The sequence below is a fragment of the Mytilus edulis genome, chromosome 12 (assembly GCF_963676685.1).
Source record: "Mytilus edulis chromosome 12, xbMytEdul2.2, whole genome shotgun sequence".
Classification (NCBI taxonomy): Eukaryota; Metazoa; Mollusca; class Bivalvia; order Mytilida; family Mytilidae; genus Mytilus; species Mytilus edulis.
This window is the reverse complement of record NC_092355.1, coordinates 382,239-395,616: the sequence shown is the minus strand read 5'-3', so window position 1 is coordinate 395,616 and position 13,378 is coordinate 382,239. Positions and strand designations below refer to the sequence as shown.

The following is a 13,378-nucleotide window of genomic DNA, read 5'->3' as shown; positions in this document are numbered from 1 at the left end:
TCATATATTGTAAGGACATTATCCCATCCAGCCTGTCATATATTGTAAGGACATTATCCCATCCAGCCTGTCATATATTGTAAGGACATTATCCCATCCAGCCTGTCATATATTGTAAGGACATTATCCCATCCAGCCTGTCATATATTGTAAGGACATTATCCCATCCAGCCTGTCATATATTGTAAGGACATTATCCCATCCAGCCTGTCATCCAGCCTGTCATATATTGTAAGGACATTATCCCATCCAGTCTGTCATATATTGTAAGGACATTATCCCATCCAGCCTGTCATATATTGTAAGGACATTATCCCATCCAGCCTGTCATATATTGTAAGGACATTATCCCATCCAGTCTGTCATATATTGTAAGGACATTATCCCATCCAGCCTGTCATATATTGTAAGGACATTATCCCATCCTGTCATATATTGTAAGGACATTATCCCATCCAGCCTGTCATATATTGTAAGGACATTATCCCATCCAGCCTGTCATATATTGTAAGGACATTATCCCATCCAGCCTGTCATATATTGTAAGGACATTATCCCATCCAGCCTGTCATATATTGTAAGGACATTATCCCATCCAGCCTGTCATATATTGTAAGGACATTATCCCATCCAGCCTGTCATATATTGTAAGGACATTATCCATATTTCTTTAGTAGCCTCCCATCCAGTCTGTCATATATTGTAAGGACATTATCCCATCCAGCCTGTCATATATTGTAAGGACATTATCCCATCCAGCCTGTCATATATTGTAAGGACATTATCCCATCCAGCCTGTCATATATTGTAAGGACATTATCCCATCCAGTCTGTCATATATTGTAAGGACATTATCCCATCCAGCCTGTCATATATTGTAAGGACATTATCCCATCCAGTCTGTCATATATTGTAAGGACATTATCCCATCCAGCCTGTCATATATTGTAAGGACATTATCCCATCCAGCCTGTCATATATTGTAAGGACATTCCCATCCAGCCTGTCATATATTGTAAGGACATTATCCCATCCAGCCTGTCATATATTGTAAGGACATTATCCCATCCAGCCTGTCATATATTGTAAGGACATTATCCCATCCAGCCTGTCATATATTGTAAGGACATTATCCATATTTCTTTAGTAGCCTCCCATCCAGTCTGTCATATATTGTAAGGACATTATCCCATCCAGCCTGTCATATATTGTAAGGACATTATCCCATCCAGCCTGTCATATATTGTAAGGACATTATCCCATCCAGCCTGTCATATATTGTAAGGACATTATCCCATCCAGCCTGTCATATATTGTAAGGACATTATCCCATCCAGCCTGTCATATATTGTAAGGACATTATCCCATCCAGTCTGTCATATATTGTAAGGACATTATCCCATCCAGCCTGTCATATATTGTAAGGACATTATCCCATCCAGCCTGTCATATATTGTAAGGACATTATCCATATTTCTTTAGTAGCCTCGCGTAGATAAAGCGTTATCATGACCTGCTGTTTAAGTAACACACATCAACCCAACAATGTTAGATCTGTAAATTTGCTTTCGCAAATTTTTGGTTCTTCCCTCGCCGGGATTCGAACCCATGCTACTGTGATATCGTGACACATAGTCGTCAACTGTTGTCTTGTGACATAGGGTGCGAAAAAGTAAAATAATAAAATTCCGTCAAAAAAAAAATTTAATCGGAAATTCCCTTATCAAATGGCAAAATCAAGACCGCAAACCCTTCAAACGAATGGAAAACAATTGTCATATTCCTAACATGATACAAGTCGAAAAGTCATGCAAAAGCACATTCGGGTAACATTTAAAAGAGAGACGGAAGGCACTTAGGAAATTTTCAAGCTCATAATTCGAAACTAAACTTCAACGTCATCGCATAAAACCCCGAAAAACAGACGAAACATGTCACAAGTTGTCTGTCACTTATATTTCAATTAATAATTCGTCTGGACAGTTTGCACCTATAATCAACGAGCAATCAAATATTCTATCATAAATCCCATTCTAAGTCCGCCAATGAGGCTCTCCAAAAACAAAATTGTGAAAAAGTATGGGGCATTGAACCAATTATTTATTTCAGACACTGCAGTTAGATACAAACATTATTTTATTATTGATAATGGTTTTACTATTTAAAAAATATAAAAATTGACCACACTGAAGACAAGTGTATGTTATCCAGTCGATATAATCGTACTATTGATACTTGTTTCAAGTGTGTTAAGTATAAACAATGCGTATTGTTAAAATCATAACCCAAATAAGACAAATGATACAGTTTAATTATAGATGAAAACAAGTGAAAAATCACGTTAAAAAATTCTTGTCCAAAAATAATGTCGACTGTTCAATTGAGATAAAATGTTAAGTGCAACAGGTTTGTAGATTTTAAAACTATATTAAGGTGGTACCTAACACTTTCACTAAAATCAATTTGGCTCGTTTAATTTTCATAAAATTTTGAAAAAGTATTTACTTTGACCCTTTGACAAATATATCAAAATTTCAAAAAATTTGAACCAACCATTTTATCAGAAAAATTACACTGATTATATACCAGTTTGACAAACACTAATTTTGATCATCAAGAAGCTTGATGATTTTACAGAGTTGTCTCCCTGTAGTGTTAGGTACCACCTTAAAAATATACGCAACACAAAATGTGTCATTTTATATATAAACAAGTATGTATCCAAGCATGTGTCCATGGTACACTGATTACCCACTAGCACTAGCATTTTCTTTGTTCAGTGGACTGTACATTGGGTTAAAAACTCTAATTTTGCATTAAAATAAGAAAGATCATAGAATAAGAAACATGTGTACAAAGTTTCAAGTTGATTATATTTCATAAAATACTACCGTGACCACAAAACTTTAACCTGAAGCGGAACAGACGGACGAACAGACGAAAAAAGAACCAACGAACCAACGAAAGTACGCACAGACCATACAACATAATGCCCCTCTACTATCGTAGATGGGGCATACACATATATATCAAGGATCAGATAAATAAATTAAAATCTGTAAATAAATGAACCTCTATGGAATTAAAATAACATGACCGTTGAGATCCTGTGTTTTACAAGGAATTAATTGAGTGGGAACGTTTTTAAAACGAATTCAGAGAACAATACGCAAACGGGTCTCTTCCTTTATGTTGCGCAATAACACCACTATAGGTTTGTTGAGAGTTTGGCTTCCTAATTTTTTTTAACCACGCCACATTCTTCATGTGCATGTCCCAGTCCAGGGGTGGGGTGGGGTGTACTTCCTATCTTTTTAGTGGTATGGGTGTGGTGCCGCAAAACAGGGTCGTTTTTTCATGCCCTGCTGTGGAGAACAGGGCCGCTTTTTGGCTTTCAGGAATATGACAGTTGTTATCCATTCGTTTGATGTGTTTGGACTTTTGATTTTGCCTTTTGATTTTTGATTTTCCTTTTTGAATTTTCCTCGGAGTTCAGTATTTTTGTGTTTTTACTTTTGAAGTATTTATCTAGAACAGGATGGCTTTTTTTTAATTGTTTACGATACACTCCTGGAGTCAATTTCACAAAAGAACTTACAACTAAGATTGGTCGTAAGTCATGAACAATACAGTATACTTACGATCAATCTTAGTCGTAAGTTTTTCGTGTGAAACTGAATCCAGAACCCGGGTCACCATGCACTTGCAAAATACTTGTTAAATAAGTAAAATAGAATGATATATAAATGCATTATTATTATATATACATGTAACTGTAATAAACAAGTATTAATACAATATCTAACAATAAACCAGAGTATACTGATTGGTATCACTACAATATAATAGTTATTACGGAGAGGATGAATTCCCTGTAGTTAATTTATCATCCACCCACAAACTTGTCCCATATAAGAATTATTATATCTGTACACTGACCTCACTTTCAGGTATAGAGATGTAATTTTTTTTCTGAGACAAGTGCTTGTCGGACCATTCACAAGAACTTGAGGCCATCCGATGTATAGTACTTCAGTACTTTGATTTAAATATCGAAATTCTATCAAAATCATTATTGATTATACTTTTTGTGTTTTTCGTCTTCTGTTTAATTTAAAGAAAACTTTGTACAAGTTAGATGTTAAGGAAAATTGATGTTTTGAAATAATATTTTTGACGAGGAGGGCCGGTGCATGTGTAATTTCCATTGTGATACGAAAGAAGGCCTTCAGATGTGTATCATTGTTGAAGGCCGTAAAGTGACTTATAATTGGTAACATATAGGTCATTTTGGAATATGATATATTTCATATGTCATTTTCATATACTAGCAATGTCAATTATTTGGTCAGCTATTTCATTACCACAAATTACTTCAAACCTTTACTAAATGTATTCATAGATATAAAGATTTGAAATATGATTGTATCTATCAAAAGTCTATCAAGCAGACAGTGAGGCACATTCTTACGGAGATATTGATTACCTTGCCCAGAAATTTAAAAACGATATTTGTAGAACTTTTCGATCCTTTATATATATATATAAGATTATTCTACAAGTTCTAAAAGTTTTCCAATTCAACACTGTAACTATACTTTTGAAAAGTGTTTTTTATTGATATTATCGAGTTTGTTATCAGTTAAACAAAAGTAAACTAAATATTATCATTATATACATATCCACTTTCATAGATCTACAATGTATCGATATACCTTTCTCTTGGCATTTCATGTATAATGTCTTAGATCTGTTCTTAGTGTCTTTTTGTTGTTGGAATGAATAAGTACCCGGCCACGTCCATTCTGTGTTTTTGTTAGATATATTCCTATTTGTATATATATCTGATGATTTAAGCCTTTTCAACAGATTTTTATAGTTCTTTTTTTTTTTAAGGTGTTCGGCTACACCCGGTCCAATTTTAGAGTGAGGGTTGAGATCACGTTAACATGTTCATCACTGTCATATTCTGTATGCATGTGTCTGTCCCAAGTCGGGAGCGTGTAACTCAGTGGTTGTCGTTTTTGCTGTGCTCCATATCTGTTTTTTGTTAATTTTTTTGTACATAAATTATGCCGCTAGTTTTCTCGTTTGAATTGTTAAAACATATTTCATTTCGAGGCATTTTATAACACATATGACTTTGTGGTATGGGGTTTGCTTGTTGTTGGACACAGTACGGTGACCTATAGTTGTTAATTGTTAATTTCTCTGTCATTTGGTTTCTTGTGAAGAGTTATATCTTTAGCAATTATGCCACTTCTTATTTTTTATACTATGCAGCACATTAACGTTACCACCATCGTACTTCAACAAGACAGAACTTCAGTGTGATGAAAAAACGATCGTACATCAGACCATCGTTCATCAGCGCAATTTCCCATACAGACAGAGTTGTCGTCCTTTCCTCCTCAATGATTGAGGAGGACAGGACGACAACTCTGTCTGTATGATTGAGGAAGACAGGACGACAACTCTGTCTGTATGATTGAGGAAGACAGGACGACAACTCTGTCTGTATGATTGAGGAAGACAGGACGACAACTCTGTCTGTATGATTGAAAGAAACAGGACGACAACTCTGTCTGTATGATTAAGGAGGACAGGACGACAACTCTGTCTGTATGATTGAGGAAGACAGGACGACAACTCTGTCTGTATGGGAGATTGATTGAGGAGGACAGGACGACAACTCTGGCTGTATGATTGAGGAGGACAGGACGACAACTCTGTCTGTATTGGAGTTTGATTGAGGAGGAAAGGACGACAACTCTGTCTGTATGGGAGATTGATTGAGGAGGAAAGGACGACAACTCTGTCTGTATGGGAGATTGATTGAGGAGGAAAGGACGACAACTCTGTCTGTATGGGAGATTGATTGAGGAGGAAAGGACGACAACTCTGTCTGTATGGGAGATTGATTGAGGAGGACAGGACGACAACTCTGTCTGTATGGGAGATTGATTGAGGAGGGAAGGACGACAACTCTGTCTGTATGGGAGATTGATTGAGGAGGACAGGACGACAACTCTGTCTGTATGGGAGATTGATTGAGGAGGAAAGGACGACAACTCTGTCTGTATGGGAGATTGATTGAGGAGGAAAGGACGACAACTCTGTCTGTATGGGAGATTGATTGAGGAGGACAGGACGACAACTCTGTCTGTATGGGAGATTGATTGAGGAGGAAAGGACGACAACTCTGTCTGTATGGGAGATTGAAATCAGCGTGGCCATTACGGTTCCTACATTAGTATAGAAAGTCTATGTTATAATCAATAATTCTTCTTATTAGGGTGTCAGATATAAGTAATAAAAGAAATAGTATAAACTGTTTACAATAACACCAAAACCATTATACAAAAATAAAGCAATACATACAAAAGTCAATAAATATTTCAGATAACACATGATCCTCCGTCAGTATGAGCAGTCTAAAGGCATTCTATATATATAGTATATATGAAAACTAATATCAGCAAAATGACGAAATGTTATATATTTGACTTTGTTGAGTTTGTATGTAAAAATAAGGAGATGTGGTAGAAAACAATCCACACGAGCAAGACTGAGTTCCCCCAAAAAACTGAATGTGATAACTCAGTCTTACATGTACTGGTATGTATGAATGTTTGTTTTTCTTTCTAGAATTAACGTATCCTTGAGAGTCTAGATGGGGATCGCTGACTGGCTTTAAGAATAAGGGGTTTCGTCGAGTTTTGTTGACTATTTTCTTTTCGTCTTTTTTTCCTTTGATGGTTTCCGATTCATGATGCTTGATAATCCCCGGAGCATACGTCTTAAGACTTCCATATGAATATATTGTAATCGATCATTTAATTCCGCCAAACAGCAAACTTAATGTCTGAAGAATGATGCCAACCAAACAAATTACCTAAAAAATATATAATTGAAAATTTACTTAATCGTGAATTAATAGACAACTTTCGAGTTCGATGCATTTCCGTCAAAAACTCTGGTTTTAGTGAACATCCTTCGTGCGTTTAGGGGCATTGTCAAATTAACGAGTTTTTTTCGGTGACGGATGAACTCGAAAGTGGTCTATTTGATTTGTTCAAAGTAAACTTTTGCAAAAAAAAAAACAATAATCTGCAAATAAATATCAGTATAAAAAAAAATGATAAAAATCTTTTCAGAGTTGTCTACCTTTCTCCGACTTCCAGTTTGGTACCCTCTTACTACTGTATACTGTAATTGCAATAAAAATGAGTATTGTTTAAGATCGTACAGGCCTTATTTTTTAAACGGGTGTGTGTCATATTTGCAATGTAACAACTTTACTTTTATTATATGGTAAACAAAATTCATTAAAGTTTTTAGGCTTTATATGATATAGTTATTTGCGCTAGATTTGCATTTCTTTTTTTTTTTTGTTCTTTCACATGCGTAGATATTTTCTTGTATTTCTGCGGATCTGCATTTCATCCAACAGTTTGCATATTCTCACTTTCTTCATCGAAATCGTATAATCGACACGAATGTCATATAAACTAGAAGTTGTGATATGATTGTTCAATGAGACAACTTTCGACAAGAGACCAAACTTACACAGACCGTACAGCCTTCAACATTGAGCAAAGCCCATACCGCATAGTCGGCAATAAAATTTCCAGAAATGACAAATGTAAAACAAAAACAATTCAAACGAGAAAACTGTTAACGAATTAATATATGCAGAAAATAATTAACGAAATCAGTCTGAAGGCACCCTTGTCTATTTTGAAATTCTGAAATGTATTGGACTTTGCTGATCAAATTCACATCTTTGATGCGTTTTAGTATTTATAGAATGAAATTGATTATAAAAAAATAAGATAAAAAGATGTATAAAGTGCATTGAACGGATCTTTTTTATAAGGGCGATTACAGCACAATGGTGTGTTTGTTGCCGTTCAGATGTTGTAATGAGTAACAAGACAAATGCTATATAGTGGAACAGGAAACGTTTACTCTTCCAAAGCATCTTACCTCACCTCTGATTTTTCGGTGGGGTACGTTCCTCTATGCGCATTTTAACATGGGTAGGCATTATATTTGTCGATATTTTACACTGAGCGTTGGGACACATACAGTATTTATATAGGTCGAAGCGCACGAAAATACCTTAAAAATGTTTGATTGTTCTCGTTTCCTCCCCGTGTAGTCTGTACAGTACATTTTCATATTTGATAAATTTAAAACTAAAAATGTGCGCACGGTCAACGCTTTTACAACCCTATGAAATAAATTACAAAAAAAAACATGGATGATAAGTTTTATTGAGTGATGCAATTGCTGAAGGAATAACATGTGATGTGCAATAAGCCAATCAGACTAAAGTATTTTAATGAAACATACATCTAATGTAATTATTTTCATATGGTAATTTTTACAGTACAACAATTTCGAGTTTTCTTCTATTAATTCATAACTTACTTGCTATTCATATTGGCAAAGGTAAACGACCTGACATATTCCGGCAAGACTGAAACAAACGCCACCAACAGTGGCCAGACCAAATGCCCAATCTAAATCACTTATCATGGTAGCGAACATTATAGTAGCAATCACGATTACAGTTCCTGAAAGTTATAAAAAATAAATTAAAATAAAATAATCAACTCAAAATTTCTGAAATGAAATAACTACAAAAAACATCAACAATTCTTACACTATAATGCAAATCAGAAGAAATACGTCTAATAGAATATCAGTAGTTTAGTGCTTATTCACATGTTAATAAGAACTGGGACTGAGCATCAACTTTTACGACAAGGGACTGACAACATAAGACGTTAACAATGAAATGAGATTTAAAAACTACAACAAACAATGTATGGAAATCATGAAGGAATTTATGCACATAAACCTCACACATATGACGAAAAAAGGAAAGTACCTCGAAACCTCACCCTCCAACATGGCAGTACAATGAAAGTAACTCTTTTTAAACTGTGTCAGTCGAAACCTTATCCTCCAATTTTGCGGTAAATTGGAAGTGACTCTTGTTTAAATTGTGTCAGTCTAAACCTTAACCTCCAACATGGCAGTAAAATGAAAGTAACTCTTATTTAAACTGTGTCAGTCTAAACCTTATCCTCCAACATGGCGATAAAAGAGAAGTAACTCTTGTTTAAACTAAGTCAGTCTAAACATTAACCTCCAACATGGCAGTAAAAGAGAAGTAACTCTTGTTTAAACTGTGTCAGTCGAAACCTTAACCTCCAACATGGCGGTAAAAGAGAAGTAACTCTTGTTTAAACTGTGTCAGTCGAAACCTTAACCTCCAGTATGGTAGTAAAAGGGAAGTAACTCTTGTTTAAACTGTGTCAGTCGAAACCTTACCCTCCAACATGGCGGTAAAAGGGAAGTAACTCTTGTTTAGATTATGTCAGTCGAAACATTAACCTCCAACATGGCGGTAAAAGAGAAGTAACTCTTGTTAAAACTGTGTCAGTCGAAACCTTACCCTCCAACATGGCGGTAAAAGGGAAGTAACTCTTGTTTAAACTGTTTCAGTCGAAACCTTAACCTCCAACATGGCGGTAAAAGAGAAGTAACTCTAGTTTAAACTGTGTCAGTCGAAACCTTAACCTCCAGTATGGTAGTAAAAGGGAAGTAACTCTTGTTTAAACTGTGTCAGTCGAAACCTTACCCTCCAACATGGCGGTAAAAGAGAAGTAACTCTTGTTAAAACTGTGTCAGTCGAAACCTTACCCTCCAACATGGCGGTAAAAGAGAAGTAACTCTTGTTTAAATTATGTCAGTCGAAACATTAACCTCCAACATGGCGGTAAAAGAGAAGTAACTCTTGTTAAAACTGTGTCAGTCGAAACCTTAACCTCCAACATGGCGGTAAAAGAGAAGTAACTCTTGTTTAAACTGTGTCAGTCGAAACCTCACCCTCCAACATGGCGGTAAAAGAGAAGTAACTCTTGTTTAAATTATGTCAGTCGAAACATTAACCTCCAACATGGCGGTAAAAGAGAAGTAACTCTTGTTAAAACTGTGTCAGTCGAAACCTTAACCTCCAACATGGCGGTAAAAGAGAAGTAACTCTTGTTAAAACTGTGTCAGTCGAAACCTTACCCTCCAACATGGCGGTAAAAGAGAAGTAACTCTTGTTTAAATTATGTCAGTCGAAACATTAACCTCCAACATGGCGGTAAAAGAGAAGTAACTCTTGTTAAAACTGTGTCAGTCGAAACCTTAACCTCCAACATGGCGGTAAAAGAGAAGTAACTCTTGTTTAAACTGTGTCAGTCGAAACCTCACCCTCCAACATGGCGGTAAAAGAGAAGTAACTCTTGTTTAAATTATGTCAGTCGAAACCTTACCCTCCAACATGGCGGTAAAAGAGAAGTAACTCTTATTTAAACTGTGTCAGTCGAAACCTTACCCTCCAACATGGCAGTAGAAACATTAACCTCTAACATGGCGGTAAAAGAGAAGTAACTCTTGTTAAAACTGTGTCAGTCGAAACCTTACCCTCCAACATGGCGGTAAAATGGAAGTAACTCTTGTTTAAACTATGTCAGTAGAAACCTTAACCTCCAACATGGCGGTAAAATGGAAGTAACTCTGGTTTAAACTATGTCAGTAGAAACCTCTACCTCCAACATGGCGGTAAAAGGGAAGTAACTATTGTTTTAAATGTGTCAGTTGAAACCTTACCCTCCAACATGGCGGTAAAAGGGAAGTAACTCTTGTTTAAACTGTGTCAAACGATATCTCTCTATCAAAGTATGTATTGTACTTACCAGTAGCCAAGAATAAGAACATATTACACATGGTGATAAATCTATTTTCAAGACACATTCCACCAAAGATCAAAAGACAAATAGATATCAAACAGGCTACAGATCCAGTTAATCCGAAACATTCCAGCACTCTTACTGCTAAGAATTTGTCAACCTCTGAAAAAGAGAAAGAAAATGAAAAGAAAAGAAAAAGCGATAACAGGATCTTTCATTTATAAAGGTACATTTTCAAATGATTTTCATGTACTGTGTGTGTAATAACCACAGAACAACACCTGCTATGTCATCATGTCATGACGAACCAACGTTTTAATTATAAGAGTATTAAAATATAAAGAAAAACAAGTCATTTCTTTGAGAAAATTGACACGGTAAGATTTTGGCTTTAATTAGCTTATGTACTTTAAATATATAAAGTTGATGACACCTGTTGCTGGAAAGTAATATGAACAGTTATCTCTTTACTTTTGTACAGTTTAAATAGCATGTTAAGATAGCCCATGCATTATCGCCAGTGGCGGATCCAAGGGGCGGACAGGGCGTTTGCTATCCCCTCTTAGATCGTCAAAAGACGACGTCATCATAACATGGGGTTTTACTCCATCTATATGATTTTGGGCATGAAATCGTCCTATATATTGTTTGAATTGCTTCGCTTTGCACTATTTACTAATTTATGGAATCACATACCCCTTCAAAAAAATCCTGTATCCGGTCCATTACAGAGATATCTATGGAAACAGATACTCCTGTAGACCTAGAGCAATATTGCCATAGTCCATCATGTCTGTTATATCCTGTAGCCCAGTAGGGGGCGCCACATCCTATTGTATGGAGGATAAATCTATACTTACGTTTCTCAGTTACGTGTACGGTCCATTACAGAGATATTTGTGGTAACATATACTCCTGTAGATCTAGAGCAGTATTGCCATAGTCCAGCATGACGGTTATATCTTGTAGCTCAGTAGGGGGCGCCACATCCAATTGCATGGAGGATAAATCTACTTACTCGTACGGTCCATTACAGACATATCTATGGTAACACATACTCCTGTAGACCTAGAGCAATATTGCCATAGTCCATCATGTCTGTTATATCCTGTAGCCCAGTAGGGGGCGTCACATCCTATTGTATGGAGGATAAATCTATACTTACGTGTACGGTCCATTACAGAGATATCTATGGTAACACATACTCCTATAGATCTAGAGTAGTATTGTCATAGTCCAGCATGTCCGTTATATCCAGTACTGTAGCCCAGTGGGGGGCGCGTCATCCTATTGTATGGAGAATAAATCTATACTTACGTGTATGGTCCATTAATGACATATCTATGGTAACACATACTCCTGTCGATCTAGAGCAGTATTGCCATAGTCCAACATGTCTGTTATATCCAGTACTGTAGCCCAGTGGGGGCGCTTCATCCTATTGTATGGAGAATAAATCTATACTTACGTGTACGGTCCATTACAGAGATATCTATGGTAACACATACTCCTGTCGATCTAGAGCAGTATTGCCGTAGTCCAGCGTGAGTGGTATATCCAGTAGCCCAATAGGGTGCTCCAAATCCTATTGTATGAAGGATAAATATACTTACGTGTACGGTCCATTACACAGATATCTTTGGTAACACATACTCCTGTAGATCTAGAGCAGTATTGCCATAGTCCAGCATGACAGTTATATCCTGTAGCACAGTAGGGAGAGCCACATCCAATTGTATGGAGAATAAATCTACTTACGTGTACGGTCCATTACAGAGATATTTATGGTAACACATACTCCTGTAGATCTAGAGCAGTATTGCCATAGTCCAGCATGACGGTTATATCCTGTAGCTCAGTAGGGGGCGCCACATCCAATTGCATGGGGGATAAATCTACTTACGTGTACGGTCCATTACAGAGATATCTACGGTAACACATACTCCTGTAGATCTAGAGCAGTATTGCCATAGTCCAGCGTGAGTGTTAAATCCAGCATACCAATAGGGTGCTCCAAATCCTGTTGTATGGAGAACAAATCCAAATAATGTAAAATAAAAAGCTAATTTGATGGTGAAAGCTACATCTGTGAGCCCCATGTTTTCCAGTGGTATGAGTGAAGGTTTATGGTTTATGTTGTTTACAACAAGTATCTCACCACACACGACAATTCTGGGAAATCCTGCGATTCTGTGACGTAAGATCAATATTTAATATAAGTCTAAAACTTCATCATAATTGCAACTATATCTTACAATGTATGTTATAGAAAGTTAAATTTAGAACACAGTACTGCATTACATACATTAGTGTACAAACAATCGTCTGCACGGCTAACATTGACCTGAACGAGCTATAGGTGTAGATTCTTAACGTCTCAATGGTACTAATAGGAGGTGTACGTGCTAAATTATATAATTACAAATGCATTGTAAAACAAAAAAGATCTTAACGTAATGTCGAACTCTAATTATAAAAAAAGAAGATGTGGTATATATGATTGTCAATGAGACAACTCTCCACAAGAGATCAAATGAAACAGAAACTAACAATTATAGGTCACCGTACGGTCAACTTCACCGGCTGGAATTTATACAATTTAATTGAGGCCGATGAGGGGTTAA

General features: G+C 36.3%; 1 protein-coding gene across 2 annotated transcripts; it reads right to left on the bottom strand.

The window, feature by feature from the left end:
• Window positions 1–2,290: 2,290 nt before the first annotated feature.
• On the bottom strand, window positions 2,291–13,105 carry LOC139499366 (uncharacterized). Of its 2 annotated transcripts, XR_011658172.1 has the most exons (5): window positions 12,913–13,023; window positions 10,761–10,916; window positions 8,437–8,582; window positions 3,514–6,895; window positions 2,291–3,383 (listed from the first exon to the last, which is right to left on the bottom strand). XR_011658172.1 is itself a non-coding variant. In XM_071288049.1 (4 exons), the coding sequence occupies exons 1-3, from the start codon at window positions 12,851–12,853 to the stop codon at window positions 8,440–8,442; spliced, it is 495 nt and encodes a 164-aa protein (XP_071144150.1). In that variant the 5' UTR covers window positions 12,854–13,105; the 3' UTR covers window positions 6,321–6,895; window positions 8,437–8,439. The 2 variants fall into 2 exon arrangements, 1 of the variants encoding a protein (XP_071144150.1); XM_071288049.1 differs by lacking the exon at window positions 2,291–3,383 and having other exon boundaries at window positions 6,321–6,895; window positions 12,658–13,105.
• Window positions 13,106–13,378: the final 273 nt, after the last annotated feature.

Bases quoted from the DNA above. Each gene is read 5' to 3' on its own strand.
- LOC139499366 (XM_071288049.1), bottom strand. From the start codon at position 12,853: ATGGGGCTCACAGATGTAGCTTTCACCATCAAATTAGCTTTTTATTTT. The intron at 10,917-12,657 runs GTAAGTAGATTT...TCTCTTTTTCAG, and splicing joins CTCTGTAATGGACCGTACAC to AGGTTGACAAATTCTTAGCA. The intron at 8,583-10,760 runs GTAAGTACAATA...TATAACTTTCAG, and splicing joins GTTCTTATTCTTGGCTACTG to GAACTGTAATCGTGATTGCT.